At 30.3% G+C, this 26,673-nt stretch overlaps 1 protein-coding gene across 1 annotated transcript in view; it reads left to right on the top strand.

The window, feature by feature from the left end:
* LOC124354825 (neuroligin-4, Y-linked-like) overlaps nt 1-26,421 on the top strand; it is a 35,213-nt gene extending 8,792 nt beyond the window's left edge. Inside the window, exons 2-9 of the mRNA XM_046805571.1 lie at nt 10,481-11,223; nt 12,475-12,630; nt 14,419-14,619; nt 16,727-17,457; nt 17,953-18,104; nt 19,626-19,744; nt 22,412-22,604; nt 24,084-26,421. Of these exons, the coding sequence (XP_046661527.1) occupies nt 10,752-11,223; nt 12,475-12,630; nt 14,419-14,619; nt 16,727-17,457; nt 17,953-18,104; nt 19,626-19,744; nt 22,412-22,604; nt 24,084-24,816 (2,757 nt within the window). The 5' untranslated portion in view covers nt 10,481-10,751 and the 3' untranslated portion in view covers nt 24,817-26,421. The remainder of the gene's footprint in view (nt 1-10,480; nt 11,224-12,474; nt 12,631-14,418; nt 14,620-16,726; nt 17,458-17,952; nt 18,105-19,625; nt 19,745-22,411; nt 22,605-24,083) is intronic.
* The last annotated feature ends 252 nt before the right edge of the window (nt 26,422-26,673 follow it).

The following is a 26,673-nucleotide window of genomic DNA, read 5'->3' as shown; positions in this document are numbered from 1 at the left end:
TTCTAGTATGTGATGCCAAAACACAAGTATTAAAGCTATTTATATTCTCCCAATAATTTACTAACAACTTGGACTAAGCTATGCACCTGGATCCTGGCTTTGTCTGCGGTTTCTGTTAGTCTTTACGACACTCCCAGTAATAGAACATAAAATATAATGATACCTGTCAATTTGGTAACCCATCTTACAAATAACAGTAATTAGTTGCGTGTGTGCCCACCAGATTCAAAGAGTATGCCGAACACGGCAGATAATATGCCAAAAGGCTATAAGGTATGATTTGGTCTTACAATCCCAATGATTCCCTTGAAATATTTGGGGTATTTTATACAATTGAGCGCTAATATTTTCAGTAGAAGTTCTAGTGATGAAATTTTTTTTAAGACCAGGCAATTTAAGTTTCAGTGGCCTTTTCCATGCTTAAAAACGTAACAGAGCGCAGCACAACCATTCCTTAAGGCCTATCGAACAATAAAAGTTAATGTCATTATGGGGCCATTGTGAGCCATGTCAGAGTTTAATAGACACCCTCATTAAATAGTTTTTCATTTCTTTTAACTCTTTTAAAGTTAATAAAGCAATTAAAAATATACATTATATCAAAATACTTATTATATTTTTTACTAAGAATTTGTCTTTTCCTACCAGTATTGCCATTATTTTATATATGGCGTTTTAACAGGTCATCGTATTCAGGTAAAATCGAGAAACACCATTTGCCGTTAGCTAAAGATCCATAGACATAGTATTCAGAAACCTTAAAGTATTTATGTAAAAAACTTATTTACATAAAGAAGTTTCCAATAGTGTTATTAATTGAAATACCTTACTTTTGGCGTAGAGTAAAATCGATTTTTCCAATTACTTAGTTTCTTATAGCTTAAGATCTAGTGTTAATCGAATGCTCAGAATTTTTGACGTGTTGTTTAAATTTATATTTATTTTTGTAGTCGTTACAGCATTGGCTAAATACATTTTCGTAAATACTTGTATGGAAAGGCTTCCGCGTGACGTAGTACAGTCAGTGTTTAGTGTGAATATATTAAACTCTCTTTTTTTAAAGTTGTCAGTTTGCTAAACAAGTAAAACGTAGTTTTCTTGGTATATCACATCTGGACAGATACACTGAGGTCGGGAAAACTTACATTCTGATATATTTGACAAGTGCTGCGATCGCTGCAGTTAAGACCATCGTTGTTTATTGCAGTATTTCAGGAACTGTAATTTATAAAAAATGATTATATAAAGAACTTATTTAAACAAACAATATTTTGTACAGATATAAAATACGTCTAATTACAATTTTTAACGTTCGTCTAAATTTTTAGTAATTTTTTATTATTTACCTGTAATTTTACAGCAAAATTTTAATAATCGTTCACAGTCACACTAATATCACCAGTCAAACAAGAACATCAATTAGTAACTATAATAACGTCAACGTAACATGTACCTAACTACATTTTCAACAAATTTTCTACATGATCGTGTATAGATTCATAATAACCTCACGATAACCTAACCTCAGAATAATATATTGCTTTTCGCGAACGCATGTACTGTTGCATTTTAGGTGGCCTATCGGACCCATCATGGGTAACCGGTGTAACGCGCGCGGCACAGCACAGTCACTAAAGTAGTCACGAACAATTTGGATGAAATCCGACTAGTATTTGAGAAGAAAACCACTGTAAAAACTGACAAGCAAGTTCCGTAAGTCGTAGGTAAGTAACTGCCTATTAAAATAATTATAAACTTTACGAATAAAATTGTACTGTTCATAACAGCAAAAAGGTTGCAGCCCCTTTGTGCCCGCGGCTTTTATTTACAGGTAAAATGGATCTTTCTATATATTACTGGTTTTTACTATTAATAAAAAAATATAATTGTAAGCTTGTATTTTTCAAACTGTTAACCCTATTTAATCTAAATATTTTATGCAAATTTTAATCCTAATGATTTATTTCCCATCTTTACATTCCAAAAAGAAACAAGGTAGGAGAGACCGCTTCAATCCATGTCACATAACAGGTTTCGCTGATGTTAAATCAAAATGTAAAGTCTATATCTAGTTTATTATTGAGAGATAAAAATATAGACAGTCGTACGGAAAACAATGTTTTAAATCACAAGGTAATAGAAATTAGAATTTAGTCAGCCTATTGGCTTCAACGACGAGTAGCAAAATGCAATAATTAGACATGCACCGTCATACCGCTCATTCTTCTCTACATAAAAAATATTCATGAATACAGGCGTAATCTTATTCAGTATATCTAACCACACGTTACATTCACATTTTTGTTTATAAATACCATGTACTTTTCTTATTATTTTTTTTATATATCCCCTCATTTAGAAACTTGATTGGTGACTTGGCTAAAGACGTTAGATTTCAGATACAATCAGCGGTATGATTATTCTATTTTTACAAACACTATTGTATTGCTCTCTTTCCATATTTATTCAAACTAGAGCATTGGAATACTGATCCATAGAACAGTTTGGATTATCGTAGTGGCTTTGATTTTATCCTTTAATCCTGTGCTATGGTTTATATCCTGTACATGCGTCTTGATTGAAAAGCCTAAAGGATATTCAGAAAAATAGTACACGCAGAAATGGGGCTGTACTAGTTTGGTTCCCATTTAGCTTATAAAGTATAAGTAATATTGAGGACATTTGTGTAGTACAAGTTTAACAAATTTTTAATTCAAATACAATGAAACTGTTTTACCAACTCTATTATTTAGCAAAGATTTATGGAATAGACACGAAATAATCATAATTTGAATTCTTTCACTAAGGTTACTGCATAAAATGTTGTAATTTGCATTTATTCAAAGTACGGAGGCAAGCCAACAAGGTTTTGAAACAGGGCTCAATAAATTACCTTCATAGACGAAATCAAATATTAAAGAATTATTTTCTATTGTGTTTTATTTTGACATTGTTCACTGTGTTCCATGTTATGTTTTAAGATTTTATCGTATTAAAAATAATGATATAAAGATTATATTGATATTATGAATTTTTGGGTTTATTAGGAAAGAGAAACCCGGTTTTAGAAGTCATAGTAATTATTATTTACTACATATAAGGATTATTATGCTAAAAAGTACCTTTTTAAATAGTCGAATTTACACTATTGAAATTAGCTACAATAGATGTTATAATAATGATAAAAGTAATGAACGTTAACCTTTTAGGCTGATGACTAAGTACATTTAGGGAGATTTTAATATAGTGTACCTCTAGTTTTTATTTTATTTACATAATTACACTTTATTGGTATTATAGGAGATGGAAAATATTAATTCATACATTAACACTTTGTATATCATCATAATTTATTGCAATAATCAGTAATGGATAGTTTAATAAGAGTTTTTTAAGCAACAGTGATATTTAAAGTCAGGAAATATAGAGTATGTAATTTTACTAATAATAAAAAGTAAAGGGATAATTTTCTCTTTTGGTCCATTCCGAATTCCCAAATAGCCTCTTAGTTCTAATACTGCCACAATGTATAATATGTATATATAATCCCAAATCTAATCTATATAATCTGCCCAATATAATCTATGGAAATTTAGACATGCATAAGTAGCTAGATGGGAGGCTAAGAATGTTATTACTTGAATTGAAACGCGTCATAAATCAAAAAGCTTTTGTGAGATAAGTATTCTACTTCGATAAATCAAACGAACACATAAAATTAATACTACGTATAATAGATTGGCAATTTAATATCAATATATACAATGATATATTTTTAAATATTTAAAGGACAGAAAAACAATTAAAACAATGCACGGTATTCAACTTATTTACTACAGAGCAGAAGAATATTAATCCGATGATTGACTAACTCATTATAGTACTAGCACTTCAATATCGTGTGAGATTTTACCTATCCTTCTACAAAACATGAGTAAACCCAATTTATGATAGAATGAAACTCTCGTGTTAACACTTTTCCTATGTATTCCTGTCTACGTAAACAATAATAAACTACTTCGAACAAACAAACACAGCTACAATGTTCTTAGAATGTTACTACACTGTAGTGGTTAAGTATAAACTGTAAATGTATATTTCAAGAGGTTAAAATTGTAAAATATTTTATTTTTATGTTGATAAAAATTTGTATCGCTAGTTTCTACCACTTATTTTTTATTCGATTCAGTTTAATTTTGTATGATACTGAACAACTAAAACAATACAAAAAAGGAAAAAAGAGTACTTTTTTATGTGTTTTACAAGGTCAAGTATAAGATAGCTATAAATATTGATATAATGGTATATTAGGGTAAGTTTTTAAATTATAATAGCTATTATGTTACTAATATTGTTGTTGCTTTAATAATGTAGAGTAAGATGGAATTTTTTCATAAAGGGGTGAGAGTAACTTTGTCATCTTAAAAGAGAAGTTCAACTGCACAAGTTGAACTGAGAGCGACAATTCTCTTGAGGTTCGGAATGAGCTTTCATGGTATACACAAAATTTTCTCCAGAAAACGTGTTATAAAATAATGTTTTATATATATATATATATATATATATATATATATATATATATATATATATATATGTATATAAATATAATATATATATATATATATATTCTGGTTTTTTTTATTGAACCATCGTAAGTTTAATAGAACGACTTTTCATTTATTGATTTTAAGGTATGACAAAATAGGAATAATAGCAAAACAAATATTTTTAATTGCGTTATATTACATGTTTTAAAATACTTTTATGTCTAAAATAAAAAACGGCGTTTAGTAAAAAAAAAATTACTTGCATACTAATTTATAGGTATAGTTATGTTTGAAATAAAACAATATAATTTCATAATTTTTTTCAAGTTAACTAAAAGTTGTAAAATACAGGTTTCTTTCTTACACATAACCGGGGGTTAGTTTCAATATAAATAATAAAATACCAGTGGATATAGTCTAATTACTGGTATACTAACTTTTTATTTAAGTTTTGCATGTTAGTGAGTTAATTCGCCCTAAAAGCAATTTGAATCGCATTTTCCTCCACTTAATTAAGGAATATAAACAAAGACAATTGGTCTCTGTGTGGAGAGAATTTGGCCTTTAAACACATATCTGTAGTCTTAAGATTTGGGTCAACATTATATTTACAAAACTATTAGTGACTCAAAAATTTATAAAGAATCTTTGCATGTAATTATATAAGACTTGGAATGAATTCTTTGGGTAGTGACCCTGATAATATTTTATGTAAATGATGAGTTAGCTAAAGCTCACTAACCTCTCAATGCAACGTGTGGAATATGTTGGTGTGAGACACTTCCCTCTTGAAATCTGGAGTCATTTTCCTATAAAGAGATGAGAAAATACGAAGGATTTAAAAATCAGGAATACCTTTTCATCTAGATTACACTATAATCTATAGTCTAGGCGTATTTGACGTCAATAGTATATAATTAGTTAGTTCAAGCTTCTTCACTGGCTTGATGTTTTTACGACCTCTTCATAAGAACATGAGTCTATGTCTTCGTTCTCTACGCATAACGGAATGGGTAATTAATTATTGAGATTGGAAGTCAGGGCTATAAAGAAACTATTTAAACTAAATATAATAACAAATATATTTGGCTTACATGACAAAATTAAGCGTTGTTCAATTTATTTGAAACTTCTTAGTGGGAAAACCTAACTTTTATTAAACAATCGATGATAACTGATTTTACATATACCGCAAGGCTACCCACAAAACGAACTTATCCATGACATTTGTTTGAGTAACATTCAACAACGTACATATAAAAATTGTAAATAATTTATTAAAGGTGGTTCATTGATGAATCTGAATACATAATATGGATATACATTTCTTGTACATCGTTTCTTATTTTTAACATAAGTGGATTATTTATCAGGAGAGATATGTATTATTAAAACAGATTGGTACGCGATCATTAAGTCTGGGATTGAAGGTTCTGTGCACAATAAAGTATATTATATAGCTCGTTAGCCGTATCACCTACGCCACAATAATATACCAGGTGACACTGATCATCTGGCTAATATTGATATGAGAATAACAGCTTAGGGTAGTACCAATAAATAAATTTCAAAATCAATAAAGAAGCTAAAGATTCTCTATAAAATTTAGATTTTTATGTTTAAGTTTACAGTTATTTATTGAAATAGAGCGTCATGGGTTCAAATCTCGAGAAGACCAAATGTAAACATAGGTGATTTATCATTTGGTATCAAATATCCCTAGATAAGGTGTTTTCTATTTTCCCATCCCCAAATTAGGATTGCTTTTATTACTCGGTTTGGTGTCCTTTTCTATTCAACATTACAATAGAGTACCCTTCAAAAATACCCAACAATGTATGATAATTAAAATACTTGAGTACAAAACTCATTAATGGCGTATATTAAAAAACGTTATTGTACTTTTAATAATTAAGAGGCCCATGCCCAGTGATAAATATCATCAATATTGGAATTTGTAAGATTTACACAAGATATATTTCTATCGAGTAATTGCATTAAATTTGTAAGCCAATTTTAAAATATTTATAAAATAATTACTAAAACGATTGAAGTAAAACCTTTTATAAACACGAATCAAGGAGTGAAGTAACATAATATTTATATTTCAAAATTAATACAAAAATTTATCTTTAAACTGGATGTTTCCTTACTGGTCTTTTAATCTCTCATCTAATTACATTGATATGTTAAAAATAGTCAGAAACGATTTAATCTTTCTATTCTGTTCTATTTTTTGTCACTTATATTTTTTAATCCAATAATTTAGTTTTTAATGTCAATATATTCTTTAGTTATGTTTGTGCATAAATTACCGACTTAAGTACAACTGACAATCCTCTTAAAACCGTAATTAATTATAAATGTTAGTAACACATTATAAGCATGCAGGTCGTGCTATGATATAAGTAAATAGTATAATAAGCCTATATGATGTAATTAAAAATACACAGAAAAATACCATTTAACTTTTGTTACAGATTTTACCAGCGATTTGTAAAAAGATTGAATTTCTCCTATAAAACAATCCTATACTCATTTCGATTTATTGTAAAGAACATTTTGATAACAAACAACTCACAAGTTTAATCAATAATATTACTGAGTCAACTGGTTTCAAATTATAAAACAAAAGTATATTATAAATGTAAATATCAAGTACAATGTAATGGTATAATATCTTCGATCTTATGATTATGCAACAATTGTTCACGAAACTGTTTACTGTTAATATTATTAGCTATAATGAGCAACTTGAAATAATTTGCCTTCGTGTGTGCCTGAAATAATAGCAAACATGTGTTAAATTTACACCTAAAACAGAATGTATCCCTCTGGTTTTATTTGATATCTTGGGAGTTATATTAAATGGCCAGATCTCCACTTATAAAATGGAATTAATTTTATGATACGAGATTATTTACAAAATTAAACTCAGCTTATTTACAAGAACCAGAGATATTATTTTATCTCCATATAAATTCAAAATTTTATATATAAATTTGTCATCTTAAGGCATTCAATGTAAATCTTTTATAGACAATGAGATAAAGCAAACAGGAATCAGTATAGTTTAAATAACATAAAAAGAAACATGTATTAAACAATGGTAAATCCCCAATAGATTTTCTTTTAAAGCTTCTTAAGGCAAAGACTAAGAAATGGGCGAAATATATTGCAGTGGTTATAAAGATTGTAAATTATACGGAATGTTCATGTGAGTATAACTCGAGAAAGTGTCTACTCTCTTAAAAGAGCCTATGGGACAGACATATATTGACCAAGCTGTTACCTCCGTGCTGAAAGTAATATAGCATGTCCCACATGTTTAAAGAGAAACCTCTTAGTCCCGCAACTCTTTATTTCCATTTAATCTGGATCTTCTCTTATTGTTTTCCACCCTGGAGAACAGCTCTGGACATCACGTCTGTCCCCAAACACTTACTCCGTTTTTTGGTAAGTGCGGGGTTTGATACAATGTTTTGAAAACTACAGATAAAAATCTACTGTTAATCTTATAATTAAATCACTTATAGTTTTACTGTTTATTCAATATTTGGATAAACAGTAAAATTATATCTAAAACAATTATAGGGGTTAAAATAAGTTTTTTATATTATACACCAATACAACATTTTAAAGTTAAACATAAATAGAAAAATATTAAGTATTGACTTTGTTTCATACCAATTAAATTATAATAACATACTAATTGTTAATAAACGTACTTTATAAAGTATTTATACATTCTTGGAGCAATTATCAGTAAACACAAATTAACGTGTTTCCAAATCTTTTTTAATCATAAAAACACAATGCAATTCGTTCTCAGATTGTTTTGGCTTAGCGAAACTAAACTGGGAGAACGTAGGGATATAACTAGAGGTGGACTCTAAACGAAGTCGATGACAACTTTGACGCAGCCTGTCACTGCTCGATCGATGAAGACTTGAGGGTGGAAGGGGGATCTTCAAGTCTGTGAGCTAGTGTTACAGATTTGACAAGACATACACAACCAATCTTAGCTTACTATTGCTTGTAATAGTTTTATACACATGGATTAGCATGTAATGGTTTTTCTTCAACCTGTTCGGTATAATGGTTGTATATTAATGCTACTTAAAATATATTTGAAAAAGTGGTCTTCACTGTAACAAAATAGTATACACCAATTAGTGTGTTTATCCCCTTCAAATATCACAAGTGTGGAGACTGAAAACAATAATATGTTATAAAAATTTTTTCTACATGTTTCCTTTCAAATTAAATGTTTGAACATTCTACTCTCGAGCAAAACAGTGAACATGCTATTTAAAGTATTAAGACAAATCAAGACAGTTCCTTGTTCAATTAATCATTAAATAAGGTATTGAATTTATCAGAATCTGCGTTTATTGATTATTGTAAAATAAATTTGGCTTTTTAAATAAAAAGATTAAATCTTTTTAAGATTTTTATCAACGTATTTTTCTATAAAGTATAATATATATCAAAAATGTTTTATAGATCTAAACACGACTCATAAATAACTTATTAATTAACTTATTTATTTCCTTTTTTAAATTGTCTAATATTTATATGTGAAGGTGAAGTATAATAATTACGATAGTTCAAATTTACAAAGTTACTCGTTTATCTCTGCAATTGGTTGACGGAATGCTGAATCTCTGAAAGTACAAGCAATATATAACTAGCAAATATGTTTTATTACTGATAAGAGAAAAACCAAGGGAACTATGGTATCGGAGTCATTTAATTAACGGCTTATTTGCTAAAGCAGTACAACCAGTTAATAATTTTGACCTGGAAGAGATAGATATACATCGCAGGCTAGACGAACCATTAAGTTTGAAAGAATTATATTAATTTTATATTACCTCCTAATCTTAGTCAAGAATTAACCCAAAAAATTGGAGACGAGAGTCCTGATCAAAAGGACATTTCGTATTAATACATATATTATTAACCTTTATTACGTTTGGCATTTTATTTATAAAAATATGAGACTACAGAGGGTTACTTACACATTATGAGATAAGGCGACAGGCAAGCTATTTCAATGAAGAGTGGTTTATATATCAGGCTTTATCCAAAAGTGTAATATGAAATCAGCATTTTTACACGTTCTGCAGTATCGGACATTAAATAAAAAGATTTTAAATATTCAGTCTTACAGCTAATGAATACAATGTTTGTCAGAATTATTTCTAAAAATTGATATTAATATATGTGTTTGCTAAATATGTAGTTAAAGCAATTTAATTTAACTATTTATTCTATGTAATTTTCTGATAAATAAAGCATTTATTAATTATTTACAGTTATCATGCTTTATCAACACTGCAAATTTTAAAGTACGCCGTTTTACGTTATACTTTACATCTCAGATCCTCTACTATACTACTTCAAACGTAATGAAGAATTTAACAACTTAACATTTTTTTATACTACTTACTGTTTACATATTATATTACCGACCAAATAATAAAAATCATGTACAAGTTCCTCACTGTTTAGTAGAAACTATACTCATGTTCTATAAATTCTAATAATAGTAAAACCATGTGGTTCCAAGGCACCATTGTAGAGATGTGACAGTGGATCGTCGCCAAGGGAAGCTCTCAGGATGGGACAAGTCATATATTATTCGTGTGCAGTCCGAGTTCACCTCTTATTCTCTTGAGAATAGTAAATGAGCCTGCAGGACCTCTTTCTGCAGCGTTGGCTTAGCTCCTTTCCTCCTGGCTATTCCTGAGCCGATTCAAAGGGTACTTCATGAATAGAGATAACGTTTAAACTCTTGAGCCGCAGTGTACGAAATGTTTCTTACACAATCATTTAAGCTGCTGTATTGGTTCTACGGATATGTTTGGCATTTGTAAAGATTGTAGCTATATAATTACGTTAGTTAAATATTTTGTTTTATGTTGCAGATCGAATGAAGGAGATGATTTGTGAAGAAAACAGCCAGACATCTTGCCAGTGCCCAAAGAGTTTTGATGTCCCATCTGACATTAGTCAGTTTAACTTATATTTTAAACTAAGAAGAGGAAGATAAACAACACCTCGTGTAAAATATGGACATTTTACTGGTTTAGCAATGCTATAAAATACTTGCAATAGTTTAAATAGGTAAATTCTAAATTTAATATATTTTTATTATATTGAAAATAAAATTCATGGGATGAACAAATCTGAAACGATATGGAAATAAAATGGCAAATCAAAATGGTAAACTTGCAGCGCCCTTCGTTATGGTTCCTGCGAGTTGTGTTCTCGATGTTGTTGTTCCTTACGTCCAGTGAGAGTGGTGGAGGAAATACTTTAACAAGGATTGTACAGACACGTTACGGGAAGTTGCAGGGGATAGTGAAACCTATGAATCCTTCCAAACACTTAAAGCCTATAGAAGCGTTCCTGGGAGTTCCTTACGCTACTCCGCCAGTGGCGAGCAACAGGTTCAGCCCTACTCGCACCCCATCTCCCTGGGAGGGTGTTTTGGTCGCAGACAAAATGAGCCCAGTGTGCCCTCAACAGTTTCCCGACGTCAGTAACGAAACTGCCGCATTGCTGCGCATGCCTGTTGGAAGACTGAGGTACCTGAGAAGACTTCTCCCTGAACTCCGTAACCAGAGTGAAGACTGTTTATACCTCAATATTTATGCACCTGCACAAGGTAATCGGTCTATAAAAGTGCAGTTAAAGTTTACTTTGCACAATTACTTATATAAAACTGTAAAACAGAAGAATTTAGAATTAACAGAGAAGTTTACAAAATTAAATTTAGATAAAACGACAATAGTATTTGAAAATTATGCAAATTTTAAAAATTCATTACTTCAAAACAGATAAAATGCATGTCGTATTAATATAATAAGACATTTTTCAATTATTATCTTTATTAAAATTTAAATATTTGGTAAGCAGGACAGTAAACAAGTAGGTATTTCATGACAGCAAAATGTTTTAAAATGAAATCAACAGGTTTAAGCTCCAAGAAACAATACGGTATCAAACAACAAGGAACTGATTTGATTTGAAATCAGAGCTTCTTGTTTGTATAAATCACTTTATCTAAGTTGCAGGAGTCTCGTTGATTCTTTTAGTACCAATCTTGAATTGTGTTTCCTAAGACTTTATCTTTTATTTAAACCGTATTTCCTTAGAGTTTTAGGAGAGCTTATTCTCTCGGGTTTATAAGAGGCCTACCTTCCTTCGTTATTCGAGCACATCATACAACGTATAGTATGAAAAATGTTATCGTTAAAATACTAAATTTCTATAACTTAAATATATTAACTTGATATAATGTAGGTAATGCTTAGTAAATTATATTATAACAGTTGTAAAACCTTATTAGGATTTTATTTTAAAAATATCTTTACAAAACCTAACAGACAACAAACCATGCGTTTGAAGTTTTTTTCGTGGTTCATAGTATTATCAAATTTTAAAAGTAAAAAAGTATCCAACGTGCGTAAAATAGGTCAACAAAATAAGATATATAAATGTAGAATTTATAATTTATGCTAGTTATAACTGTATATTTCCCGACTTAGCGGACATTAGCTAAAATTTACTTATTCAATAGTGATTTTCATTGGTACATTGGTACCTAATGCACTATTTATTTTGACAAATTGTAAAAGATATTAATTGATAAAAACTACTGTACTTGGCTTAATAATTTATTGAGTAGCTCGTAGGATAGACATATACAATATTACACGAAGTAATTAAAATATATATATATATATATATATTTAATGCATACATTACAATTTAATATATATTACCAACTCAGAAGATATGTCACTTAAATAGCTGAAGAATATTAATACATTTTTCAACTAAGGAAGAAATAATGTTTCTTGTGGAATGAAACTGACAACTCAGACACTAAAAACTTCATGTGTCATGTTGACAGACGTAGCCGGTGGCCGGATAACGCGACATCCGGTCTTGCTATACATTCACGGAGAGTCTTATTCCTGGAACTCCGGAAATCCTTACGACGGAAGTGTCCTTGCCAGCTATGCTGACATCGTTGTAGTCACTCTAAACTACAGGCTTGGCATTCTTGGTAAGTTGTCTTTGTTAAGCAATGTAATAATGCATTGTATTCTGTAATGACAGTGCGTTATTACATGAGACTGTCTTTTAACATAACAAAATATTGTGTAAGAAAACAACTGATTTATTCTTTAACGCCTCAGTTATACATTTAGTTATTGTTAATATATTTACTTTAACTTACTAAATATTATGTGTATAATTGTCTTCCTACAATAATCTAAATAAAAAATATGAAATTTATCGAAATATCCAGGATTTGCACCATCAGCAACAATAGTCAAGTTCCATCTAAGTTAACTTAGTAATTTCGGGAAGCAGACCTAATCAATATAGTAATAATATAATCAATAATCAATTCTGATAGTTTTGTTAGTGACGGTAATGTTTTAGTTTTTTTTTTTTTAACTTTATATTATATCTCTTGATGTAACAAACAATTTTTTACATCGGGTGGCAAGTAAGAAGATATAATTAAATTCGTAAATGATATTATTTCCAGTTTCCAGTGTGTTGTTTTAAGTAATGTTGAATATTCGAAGCCTTCAAAGCAGTATGTTCCTTTTGAAAATCTTGATTAGGATAATGGGCAGTTGTGTTATATTTGTATCTGCTCAATTCTTATGAAAATACATACTACTTATAAGGTATAGAATATATGTATTATATGAATTGTTGTTTACTAAGCATCATCTGCAACTGCGTAAAAAATCTGAAATAGAATGGGAGATAACTCCATTAAGCAGCTAGATATTGCCACAGTTGTGTAATCCTGATCAGATTCCGACTTAAATGTATGATTAGGTTTGTTGTACTGTTCACAAGAATAATGTTTTAACATTTTGTGATTTATGCTGCAAACTTGATGTTGTTTTAAAAAGATACGACTAACTTAATTGATCTGAAATTATGAAAAGTTGTGTTGATCAATGGCAAACAGTTTGCTCTCTAGGGAGGTAACTGTTTAATGGAACGGTGAGTAACTGAATCTAAAACTGTCACAGCAATAATAATGACACTAAATTTATTGTTTTAATGTCATGTTAAATCACATTTTGTAAAATTCTTCTTCAGAACTTTAGTAATAACTTTTCGAATCCCTAGGATAATTAAGGCAATATTTTTTTCGTATACCTTTAGTCCAGCGAGTACTTAATAGAAATGTTGATAAACAATATAAAGCTTCCATAAAGCGTTTTAGTAAATATGTATGAACGCTTTGAGGGTTTTAGCACTCAGTAAATAAATTTTGAAACCAACATGAATGTTAACTATGAAATATTACTTCGCCTTCAACCATGTCTCCAACTCATACACTATGAATTAAAAGCACGTTTTCCATCTTTAATTTTTCATAATGTTACAAGCTTACTTTTTGAACAAGTATAGTATAGTATAGTATGAGTATTTTATGACACTTGTTGCACTAAAGGAGCGTTTTGTGGCGTTAACCGTTTCAACATAAACACTACGAGACATAGGCCAATCCAGTTATAAAAGTTGTTATATTGATTTTTATTACTTTACTAGAAACAACCTCCCAAAATACATTTATTATTCTATATATTTTATTGAATAAATTTCCTATATCGCATTTAATAGAAGCACCTAACTCAACACTTTTTTGCCTAGAAATCGATGTTTAAATTACAAGGTGTGATAGTTTCAAAAATCGCTGTACTACATTAACAAAAAATATTTAGTAAGTCGTCTGGTTATAAGAGAACCATAGCCATATTTAATTAACACGTGATATATTACATTAATATACAGTAAAAATGACAATCTTATTTAATAGGGTTCCTGAATGCTAACGCAGCCCCACACCTTAAGGCTAGAGTAGCAAACTATGGGCTGATGGACCAGGTGGCAGCTCTCCACTGGGTGCAGCAGAACATCGCAGTCTTCGGTGGAGACCCAGGGAGTGTTACACTCATGGGCCATGGCACCGGAGCGGCCTGCATTCATCTCCTTATCATGTCCCCCACGGTCATGCCAGGTCTGTCCGTAATAAAGCTGTTATATTTTAAAGTCATATGTTATATTAATTTATTACAATAAGATACTGATGCCATGGCAGTGCTTGATGATCCTCAGAATTGACGGGTTTGAGGATAGGGGCTGCCTCCTTTACACATCCTACGTTAAATACACAACAGAAAGGAGTGCTGTCTTAGTCATGTTATCATGAAAAACGGGATTTAGTTATATAACTGGGTTTTCCCGTCAATCCAGGAGTTGGGGTATTCTCACGTGTTTTGCCTGGTTATATCTTTTTATATATTAAAAAAAAAATTTTTTAATGCCTTATATTATACTTTTTACTTAAAACTTAATTTTTGTATGGTCAATCTCTATGCTTTTGATACTTTTAATAACTAAACGTGAATTTATGTTAGGTACAGTTTTTCTGTAACTATGTAAATTATTCATTACCTATCCACATTTTATTATAAATGGTCCTTTATATGACGGCATTTGGTGTATAAATTTTTCATTTGGAACAATACTAATCGTGTTTTTTTATTAAATTTGATGACCGTTTTTCAATTTTTAACAATTTCATAGTTTTTACGCCTTTATATTAATTCGTGCAATTCGACATGCTCACACACCATAAATAATTCACCCCTTTTTGCTTTTTACACTTTACGATTACCCCTTCCCAGGTAATCTTTACCAAAATTTAAGGTAAAGATAGTCCTTTTACTTTAAACCTCCATTACCAAAGGTTGTTAAAATGTGCTTAAATATTTTTTTATATAATCAATAATAAAATTATAAGCATAGTTTCGCAACAAAAATGAAAAAAAATACAATTTAGTATACATGTACGTCAGATTAACATTAGTTTCAGTACTTATCTGCATGAAAAGGGGCATTACAGTAGAATTCATTATACACTAATGTAATCGGATTTATAGTAATACCTTATTTGATTGAAGTTTAATCCTGGAGCAAATTACACGCCAAATTGCATGTCCATGTAATATTTCATGATTAATTAACAAAGGTGAAACATGGGTAACGGAAGGGAGTGTCACAAACGTCACAACCAATATCTTTTTCAAGAGGTTTGTATTTTACTACTTTCCCATAAAATAAAAAATTAAAATCAATATAGAACATTTTCCAAACAATCTGATCAAAGAGGACAATATGAATTTTACAGGTAAAAACTTAAGAATGAGGTCTCAATAATGAAGCACCTATCGATAAATCTCATCTCATAAATGGCGTGACTAAAACGCTTTAATTATAACATGTTTTGACTTTACTGGTAATTGGGTCAAGAAACATTAATTATTTATTGGAAAAGACAATAAATTATTGTATTTACCTTGTAATACAACATATCAAAGTAGTAAACAATTACCAAAAATAATAATTTGGTTAAACCAGTTTTTTGACGATGAAATATCTGTAAAAGCAAATTGATTTTGTATAGTAACTAACCTAACACGTAACTAATATAAAGCCGTATCGTTGTTAGATTGATTTTAGCTATGAGTTACGATAACAATCAATACGAGGTATATGCATGATGGCAAGGCTCGTAACGTAGTATTAACGAGTCTTTGTTACTTGCAAGGCTCGTAACGTAGTATTAATGATTCTTTGTTACTTTTTGTATAACGGGCACAAAGGTCTGAAATACCTTCTTACCTCCAAAGTTAGAATTGCATAGGTAACTATGCTTGACCGGCAGCTGAGACATCTACAATTGGTGAAGCAGGTACTTATTCTTCAACAAATATATTATTGATAAATGATTGGTTATATACTGTGTTCTGTTTTTTCGTCTAGTAATACACCATTTACCTTTATTACATTTGAACCAATATAACTGAATTATAGTCTTCAGTCTATTATTTGAGAACATGACTACTTCCAGATTTCTTTGTAATCAAAAATCCAAATGTTTTAATTCATTGAAATAGGATTACACAATACTAATCCTGAAATATAAGTTGTTACGATAAAAGTCTATAAGTTGTTACGAAGTATTAAATAAAAACACTGTATTTTAGTAATGATGGGGATTTATCCTATGCATTGAAAATAAATAAATAAAGATGTATTTATATGGTGTTTTGTTTTTTTAGGACTTTTCCATCGAGCCGTGCTTCTCTCGGGGTCAGCCCTGAGCTCCTGGGCGATAGTTGAGGACCCGGTTCACTCGGCTATGAGGTTAGCTCGACAGGTCAACTGTACCGTACCAGAGGATCTGTTCAGGGATCACGAAGAGATCGTGGACTGTCTTCGAGATGTGCCACTCCAGGACCTGATACGGAACGATGTCCCCGCCCCCGCTTATCTCAGTTCCTTTGGCCCCAGCGTGGACGGGGTCGTGATCAAGACTGACTTCCGGGAGGACTTGCTCACTCACTTCCTTCCGGATATGCAAGGACTCAACTCCAACGTTAAAAGAAGTGGAGAGTCAATGGGCGCTAACCGGTACGATCTATTATTCGGCGTCGTCACCAGTGAAGCCCTCTGGAGATTCTCCTCGACCGATATCCAAGGTGGTTTTGACTTTGAAAGGCGAGACAAGATTTTAAGAACTTATGTGCGCAACGCGTACGTATATCACTTGTCGGAAATATTCCTGACTGTGGTGAATGAGTACACGGACTGGGAAAGGACTGTGGTACATCCGATTAATACGAGAGACGCTACTGTCGGGGCACTAAGTGATGCCCAGTTTGTGGCTCCCGTGGTACAGACAGGGGATCTGCTGAGTACACCAGTTACCCTCGAGACTTCTCCTCAGGCTAACACAAAGTCTTACTTTTACGTTTTTGACTACCAGACAAAAGATGGCGATTATCCACAGGTATTTATTACTACAAAACTAGCTATACCATCTTTATATTTTATTCCGCTTTGATACTAGTTAAATAATGAATGCATTTAGATAATAATTAAATTAAATTAAAATGTAACTATGAGCTTACTTCATCGTATATACTATATCATGGTAGCATTTAATCGTACTTTCATTACTAATATTAAAGCATTGCCATATAAATATGAAAAGGATCCTATTTATTTGTTTAAATCTTTACAAAATGCAAAATATGCTACTACTGAGATGATTTTATTTTTTACCTCTATATACTATTTTCAAGAGGTTTGCAAAATTTTGTAGTAACTTAAAGATTTTCCTTCTTTATTTCTTCTATCAAATATTGTTTTACGCAATAATTTAAGTTTAAAAGAGCAAGTTTTAAGCGACATGTATTTAAATAAAAAAAATCCATTAGATAAGGACGACGCGACGGCATGTTGTTGGCAGCATAGACTAATCCCAGTAATGCTGTGTTGGCAGAGGCTTGGAACAGTGCACGGTGACGAGTTGACCTACTTCCTGGGAGCGCCTCTTGTAGAAGGGTTCTCACATTTCCTGAAAAACTACACAAAGTCTGAAGTCGCACTGTGCGAGTCTGTCATCACGTATCTCGCAAACTTCGTGAGGACAGGGTATGTTCAAATTATGATATGTGGAGAAGTATCTTACACTTATATTTTTATACTGTAAATTAGTAATAATAATTCTTTTCTAACATTTTATATTCATAAAAATAATTGTTTTGTTATACATGACAATGTGTACGTTTAAAGGGTATAATAATGATACATAGTAAAAAATTTATCACTTTGTATTTTTATATATTTAATCCATTTAAGTAACTGTACGTATTTAATTTGATGTAAGGATATTCGCTGGTAGTTCAAAACACTTATTAAAGCAATAATATAGGCATAGAAAACTATACATACTGATTTGGTACTGGAAAAATTCATACATGCTATTCTCAGAATTAATAGCCTTATATGTTTTCTACCACGTAACACCATACTGTACGATAAAAAGAAGTAATTACGCCCAGTTATATGTTGAAATGAATGCATGATCCGGAAAATGCTAGGCATAGAACTATGTATGCATATTTTTAGAAGTAGTTGTACACGTAAAATTACAATAAGAAAGAACTATACTAAAAAACCGACCTCTCAACTGTAATGAATTATATAATGAAGATGTGGAAAGGCATAAATAGTTTATTAGGAAGAACGAAAGACATAAATAGGCTAGGCATTTACTGATTGTAAAAACGATGAAAAAATATTTTGTAATATTACACGTAAGTTTGCTACTCATTTTGACATGGGATTTACGGAGGATATTCACAAATTAAATAGCATTAAATAACTAGTAAGAGAAAATATTATAAGAGAAAACGTTTATATCCCTTGGGCTACAGCTAGACAAATCATAAATCTTATTATATATATATATATATATATATATATATATATATATATATATATATATATATATATATATATATATATATATATATATATATATATATATATATATATATATAGTTAATGATGGTAAACAAAGTAGAAAATAAACAATCTATTCACACATGTTTTTTATTTCGCCTTGTATATTTTTGTCTTGTTGGAACTTTACGTAAAGCAAATACTAAATATCAATATGTACTAACTTATTGTAAATTCCATGCTGTAGATTATAAGAATAAAACTATTATTTTTATTCAAATAAGACCGCAACTGTACATACTGACAATAAATATAAACGTGATAAAACATATGTTATGCGAACTTTTATTTCTTTTTTCGTGTTTTTTAACTTTTTTCCCAAGCAGCTTACATCACGTGAAACACCGTTTATATAAATTAATTATTCTATGAGCATAAAGAATATGTCTAGGTTTTATATAATTATGTTTTTAAAAGCAACAATAAATTCATTATATTTCTTTAAGTCCCGTGGAAAAAGTTAAATTTAAACTTGTACATAATTCCATGTGAATATGCTAATACACTACAACTTAAAGTTTGCTAATAATATGTTTCTTTATAAAACAGTATAGCTGTATTTTTAATTATATGACTTTAAAAAATTAAATTTTACGTATTGAACGGATTTTAATAAGTAGTAAATGTATTTTTCTTTTATTATTTCAGGAATCCCAATGATCTTCAGAAACAAGAAATGACACTACCAATCTCTAAAGAAAGAAACAGATTTAGATCGATTGTGTGGGACGAGTATGATCCTGTTCACCAGAAGTATTTGGAAATAGGTGAGAAGAGAACTGTATTGAAAAGTAAAATCAATTTACAAATATTAAAATTATAGCTATCTTTTTACTGCAAAAACTATTAATTTAGCAAGTGTTTTATATTTCTTACATTCGGTTTTTAACTAATATCTTCTGCTTGAAATAATTCACCTTGCAGTTTCACAGCACTGTAGCGTCTTGAGCTTATTCATTTATAGCTCAACAGTTTAATGTTTCTCACGGTTTCTTGTTGATATTAGGTTGGTTTATGGACAGTTGCCGCCGTTATATTAGGTAGAAACTGAAATAAGAATGTTTTATAATGTATAACAGGTAGTTGTTCTCATATTCAGATATAAACCCTAAAACGTAAGACTTAAGACGCTGAAATAGCTGCAAACATTTCACATCAAAACAGAAAACAAGCGATCAATAAGCAAAGTCATAGTTAATTACGTAAATTTCAACGCCACAAAAACAAACCTATACATGAAACCTATCACCTATCACGGAAAATAATCGACATATTAAATTTTTATTTACAGCGGTGTGTGTGCAAAAAAACTGTACTTTATTTAATGTTGTCGTTTTCCGTTACTTCCTTTCTCCCTGGTGTTGGTTCTTAATTATACTTATTTGGTTCTCTTATGTATACTTTCTTTATATTATTGTCTTATCTTGGCTTCTTCATCACTATGTTTTCAATGTAATTTTCTTGTATGTTACATAGAGTTTTTGTATTTAAACCTAAAGAAATCAATTATAATTTATCTCAATCCGTCTTTTTTTTATAAATATGTTGCGGTTATTCCATTTCAATTTATAGTAACGTACGTATAATTTAAAGGTAGGCCGTTTAAGTATATTGTTTTTTATAATTAATTGTCTAGATATATGAATAAAATATGCGTATGATTGTGTTATTGTAAGGAACTAATATTCTACTCACATGCAAAATTGAATAATATATATCGGACCTACGTGCATTGATCGACATTTTATTTACTACGAAACCGAGGCTTACAATGATATGTCTCGTACTATAGTCAAATATTTTATTATATTTTATTTTTATTTTAATTTAGTTTTAGTAACGTTGTAATATTTTACATAGGTTTTAACTATTAGCAAAATCAGACTTTTTACACCTATGCCTTTTTTACTCTTTTTTCTGCATTTTAAACTACTAAAATGTTTATTACAAACGTAAATAAACAATTTTAATAACTTCTGTGGATTTAAGGAATAGAAAATTAACGGAAATGTATAATATTTTATTTACATAATAATTTTAAATAGTAATACAATAATGCTTTTAATAGAAATATTAAAATATATTTGTATGGTGAATATTAAAGAGTGGTACTCAAATAAATAATATTTTATCGCTAAAGTTATATTTTTGAAGGGAATTGTTTATTTATATCTATTTAAATTATTACAACATCTTAGAAATTACATTAATAACAATTTAATTAATAAAAAATCTCGTAGTACAGTAATTAGTACTTTTATAGAATGCAATATTTATTGTATTTTAATAATTAATTTTATTTTTCACATAAAGTAATATATGATGATTCGAAAGTAAAAATTTTCTTCTGTTCATAAAAAACGTAAATAATTAGTTAAATAACTAAATATAAACTATCCCTATTATTGCTTAACTCTCCCTTCTATAATTCTATATGTCATTTAATAACAAAACTCATTCAATAACCAGATTTGATTACTGTACTAGTTATTATATAAATGGCTCAAAATGAAACATCATCACGTAATGGACTAGTAACTCTCAGAAGTTTCAATTAAATTCATGTAACTAATGAGTGTGTCACCGGGGTGTGATGGACCGCTGTACGTTACACAAAAGTTGAGTTAACACATGAGCTGTTGGTAACATTATTATGAAGTTCCAGCATTATTTGTACATAAAATTAAATAAAAAATATGTCACTCTTTTCTGTTATAGGTTATTGATACGAAATTTGACTAAATTTCGTATTGATTATAAGTTAAATTGTGGTGTATAGTGTTACCATACAGAGAAATATAACTAAATAAGTTTTCGAATGTTAATATGTTTCTTCTATTGAAGTCTACATAACTTCATGTATCCTATATGCACATTTATTATATCGACGCTTACCTTGAAGTTAAATTCTTTTTTCAAATTTATATCAATACCAATTCCAGTTGTGATAAACACCTTAGATGCAAATTTAACGGTATCTTGATAACCATTGTTTTATATTACAATGTCCAAAATTACGGACCTTAGAACGGTTATGAAAACACACACACACACACACACACACATACACACACACACACACACACACACACATATATATATATATATATATATATATATACATACATTATACTCGTACAGTATATATATATATATATATATATATATATATATATATATATATTAACAATTGTAATTTTGGACTTTTCTATCTTACTTTAAATAGCAGTAGCTTTCACTTTGTGAACACTACCTGAAGTAAACATTTTAAGAGTATATATATATATAACCTTAAACCTACATTCATTTCTTACGTGTATCTGAATAATGCATTTTAAATCACGTTTAAAAACCCCCATTGAAAATATATTTATACACCGTTGTTGCAACACTGCTTTGTGTACTTTATCATTTTAACATTATTATTTTGAAAGGCTTAAAACCGAGGATGAAAAATCATTTTCGGGCGCACCAGCTCTCCGTCTGGCTTCGACTCATCCCGGAACTTCACCGTGCAGGCATGGAGGATGCTGCTGCCAGGCATAATCTGTTCCGTAACCATGGAGATGCCAGCCTGTACGACGGACCTGTACGCCCAGACCCCCTCTCTAGGACTGATGACTTTAGGTATTTGAACGTACTATATTTTATCATATATATAACTGATGCAAATAAATTATATTTGCAACAAACAGTTGAAAGAAACATTTTGTTTGAAATACGCTCTTTAGAAATATTGAAGTCGGTAATTATTTATTCTACGTACATGAAGGAATAAAAAAAACAACATTAACCGTCCAAATGCATACTAATATAAAAACACAAGTTTTAAAGGGAATAAATATAGGGAAATTCAGACTTTCTCCAACAATAGACATTTTTACGTTTTCTCTTTATTGTAAATAATATATGCCTAATAATATAACATATAGTTACCATACAAATGCATTCAATTCATAAAGTTATTAAAATATAATTTAAAATGCATGTATGGGGTAAAATTAAAGAAGAGGTGGGTTCTTAATGAATAAATATTTAATCTTATTAGAAATGTTTTTATGAGTGGAAAAATTTATGGCTATTTAAATTACAACATAATGTGATAAACTTCATTAATATAAAATCGTGCTATTCATAGTATAGGAATCAATCTTTATATTAAGATACAACATTGCATTTCTGTATAACAAATTAATTTGTGTTTGTTACATTATATAATAAAAGTAAATTATAGCTGTGTCACATTTTCATTATAATTGTACAAGTATAATAATAATTTTTATGCTATATTTAAATCAAGATCTGTGAATTATATTACGGGTAAATTGGTTGTTAGAATTATAATTTAGAAAATTCTGATTAAAGTAAGTTGTGTTGTCACGCTCTATATTAAAAGCAACTTATAGTCATGTACCATTTTCATTGTAGTTATATGGGTATAATAATCTTCATGCTGTACTTAAATCTATGGGTGTTAATAATACAGGGTGAATTAAACATACGCTGTATAAAGGATATACTGGTTATAATTAGAGTTGAATTGAGAAATCGTATTAACATCAATCAGCATTGCTTCTTCTGTGGTCGGTGACCGCAAAGTTATATTTTTGTGAGCTTATTATCCACCTACTCGTTCATTAATGGTGGTTGCGCAGTCACTATTAAGACTATGGCTCACTCTACTTATAAAATTAAATAGCTATAGCACTGAGAATATACGCGAAGCCCCTTATTATTGATTTATTAGGGTTGACTTAATTCTACCACATACTGCATTAGACGCAGTTTAATTTATAACTCACAGTAGAGCTATTCTTTGCAAGAAAGCTTGAGGTTCCTTACTAGGCTGCGGCTACCGTGGTAACCGTAGCTGATTGATTATCATACCACCTTATAATTATTTAGAAACAATATACTTATAGTGTCACATTAAAATGACTATCTCAGTCATTATGTATATAAATTTTGTCTGTAATCCATAGAAAATGCAATAACTAGAAATATTTAATAACAGGTACACGTTTTAAAACAAACTGCACAAACACCGAATAAAATTAGCGTTTTCTAATTTTTACTGCACTTAATAAAGTATAGTATAATTTACAGGAGACGGCAAAACCCTGCAGTGAATGGCACAGTGGCCGAGGTCGTCTTACCGATCACCACCATGGAGACCATGGTGACCACTTGTGTGAGTGTTATCGGCAACCAGGGGTACGTGAATCCCCACGTATCCAACAGCACTGACACGCTAGCCAGTCTGGAGGCTGCTGGATACGCAGCCTACTCCACAGCTCTCAGCGTAACGATCGCTATCGGCTGCTCTCTTCTGGTGCTTAATATTCTCATCTTTGCCGGAGTGTACTACCAGCGGGACAAGACGCGACTCGAGATCAAGAACCTGCAGCAGCAGAGAAACTACGAAACCGGTTCGGTTAAACATTATCACCACAGCCATCGGCCCTCCGCCAGTGTCATTGTGGACGTCACGAGGGAAGCCTCCAATGAGTCGCTGCCCTCCCCGTCAATGGTCCACCCGGTGGCGACTCTGCCCCGACACCACCACGTGATGCCCACGGCTACGCCTCGAGTTCCATCGATGACTACACTCCCGCGTAATATGACACTTTTCAAATCCAATGACCCTTTGGCTTCCTCCCCTCCCAACGGTTCAGTCACCATGCACATGTCACTTCCCAGGCCACCACCTCCACCGAAGTGCAAGTCTCCACCAGAAATGACACCTATGGTCGGTAACCACGTGTCGCCCACCACAAACACTCCCCCTAAAAGTGCTTTAAAAGTGCCCGCAGCCGCGATGAACGAGATGAGGGTATGATACGTGAGGCAGACCGACGGCCGGAGTAGCCGTTCAGTTCTTGTCCTCTTCTTTTGTGTATAACTCTGTAAATAGTTATAAATAACTCAAACGACGTATTCACAATTTGTAGATAAGACACTTTAATCTTTAGATTTATTATATTATTGTTTACTGTTTACAAACGGAAATAGTTAAATATGAATTTATTATCTTGTACCCTTTCTGTGATATCATTAGTTGAAAATCTATATCAGCATTTTAGATAGTTTCTATTTCACACACGATTACGAATATTATTTGTAGAAGGAAGGTTTTCTTACTATAAATTTGTACTGAGTTGTTAGTTAACCTATTCATTTATTTCTTATACTTCTATTTTCTTTCAATAGGCGATTGTTCTTGTTCTCAAGTTTTCTATTAAGAATTCCAGTGCGTTAGTAATCACATAAATCGTAAAAACAAATCCATTAGTTATAATTATAATAAAAAAACCTACCACGCATTTAAATTTAATTTATTACTTAAAGTTGGCATAAATAACACAAAGTTACTAGAAAATAAATCCACAACAATTTTTTAATGTAACGTGTTTTACCAATAAGCATTTAAAATTCACAAAGTTACATCCTATTTTTAATTTTTGGTAATTTTAAACAAGACCAGATAAAACAACCATCTATAATACTGTGTGCATTCCTGTTACGCAAACAACGCTATGGCTTCTTTACAGTATCCTTTTATGAAATATAAATTGAGTAATAAAACTCAGTTGGAATTAAAATACAACATTTTATCCATAATAAAACTTTCCGAATCTTAAAAATGTTTTTATTATTCCTTTGTAGTGAAGTTGCTTTCGAATATTTGTTTGAAGCATGTTCTCGCTACATAACACCTCCGTTTCCAAAACGTTAAAAAAAGGTATAGAAATGTTTTCAGGTAAACTAAGTTATGATTTATGTAACTTTATTTGTTCTGTAAATAAATTAAAAACTTTCAACTTATATATAAAAATAACAAATATAAATGTTTCCTAATATATTATTGACAATAAAATCATTATATAATATTTAATGTTTTTACTGAAATTAATATGAAACTTACTTAGATAATAAAACTCATAAATTAATAAGCTAAGAAATGTTCATGTTATATAGACTAATAAATTATACGGGGTACAAAATTATATAAACTTTTACTGGGTATTTAAAGCTATTTTCAAATTTTGGAAATTCTATGTACATAAACCATACAATCTTATTAAAATTAAATCTGATATACTTTCTGTCATACTAATACACCATATATATTTTTAGTTCATTAAGTTTCACATTTGTTGAAATACAAAAATAAAACGTTTACACTTGTTACTTATGCTAACTTTTAAAGTTAAATCTAAAGATGTTACCTATATTATAAAATTTTTACAAGTTTTAGTAATCTGAAATTTGTTGACATGCACTAATTTAGTTTTATATTGGTAGTTTATTTTTCTTTAGTAATTCCTTGCTGTATTATAATATTATCTTATCCTATTATGTTTTCTTAATCTTATTGTTTTAAACAATGGGTGAATTTAAACGTTAAAACGCAAGCGCTCATTAATAAATACTATGACAATGATTCTGTTGAGTGTTTTTCAGCCTTTATTTACGAGAAAAACATAAAATAATTTTTACAATTCGTGCATAGTATAGAAACTGTTATGTTTAAATCACACCTTTCTCTAACGAATAATCACACCTTTAAAAACGATAATTTCTCTTAATTATCGTTTTTAAGGCCCTCTCTCTCCCTCTTTCGTTTTCTCTCTCTAGTTTCAGACCTTAAAACGCTTTCCTGCAAGATCACTAACTTCTGATGTGGACTTAATGA

Source organism: Homalodisca vitripennis, chromosome 2 (genome assembly GCF_021130785.1).
Source record: "Homalodisca vitripennis isolate AUS2020 chromosome 2, UT_GWSS_2.1, whole genome shotgun sequence".
In the NCBI taxonomy this organism is placed as follows: domain Eukaryota; kingdom Metazoa; phylum Arthropoda; class Insecta; order Hemiptera; family Cicadellidae; genus Homalodisca; species Homalodisca vitripennis.
The sequence above is the reverse complement of the archived record's forward strand: the minus strand, read 5'-3'. Positions and strand labels throughout refer to the sequence as shown.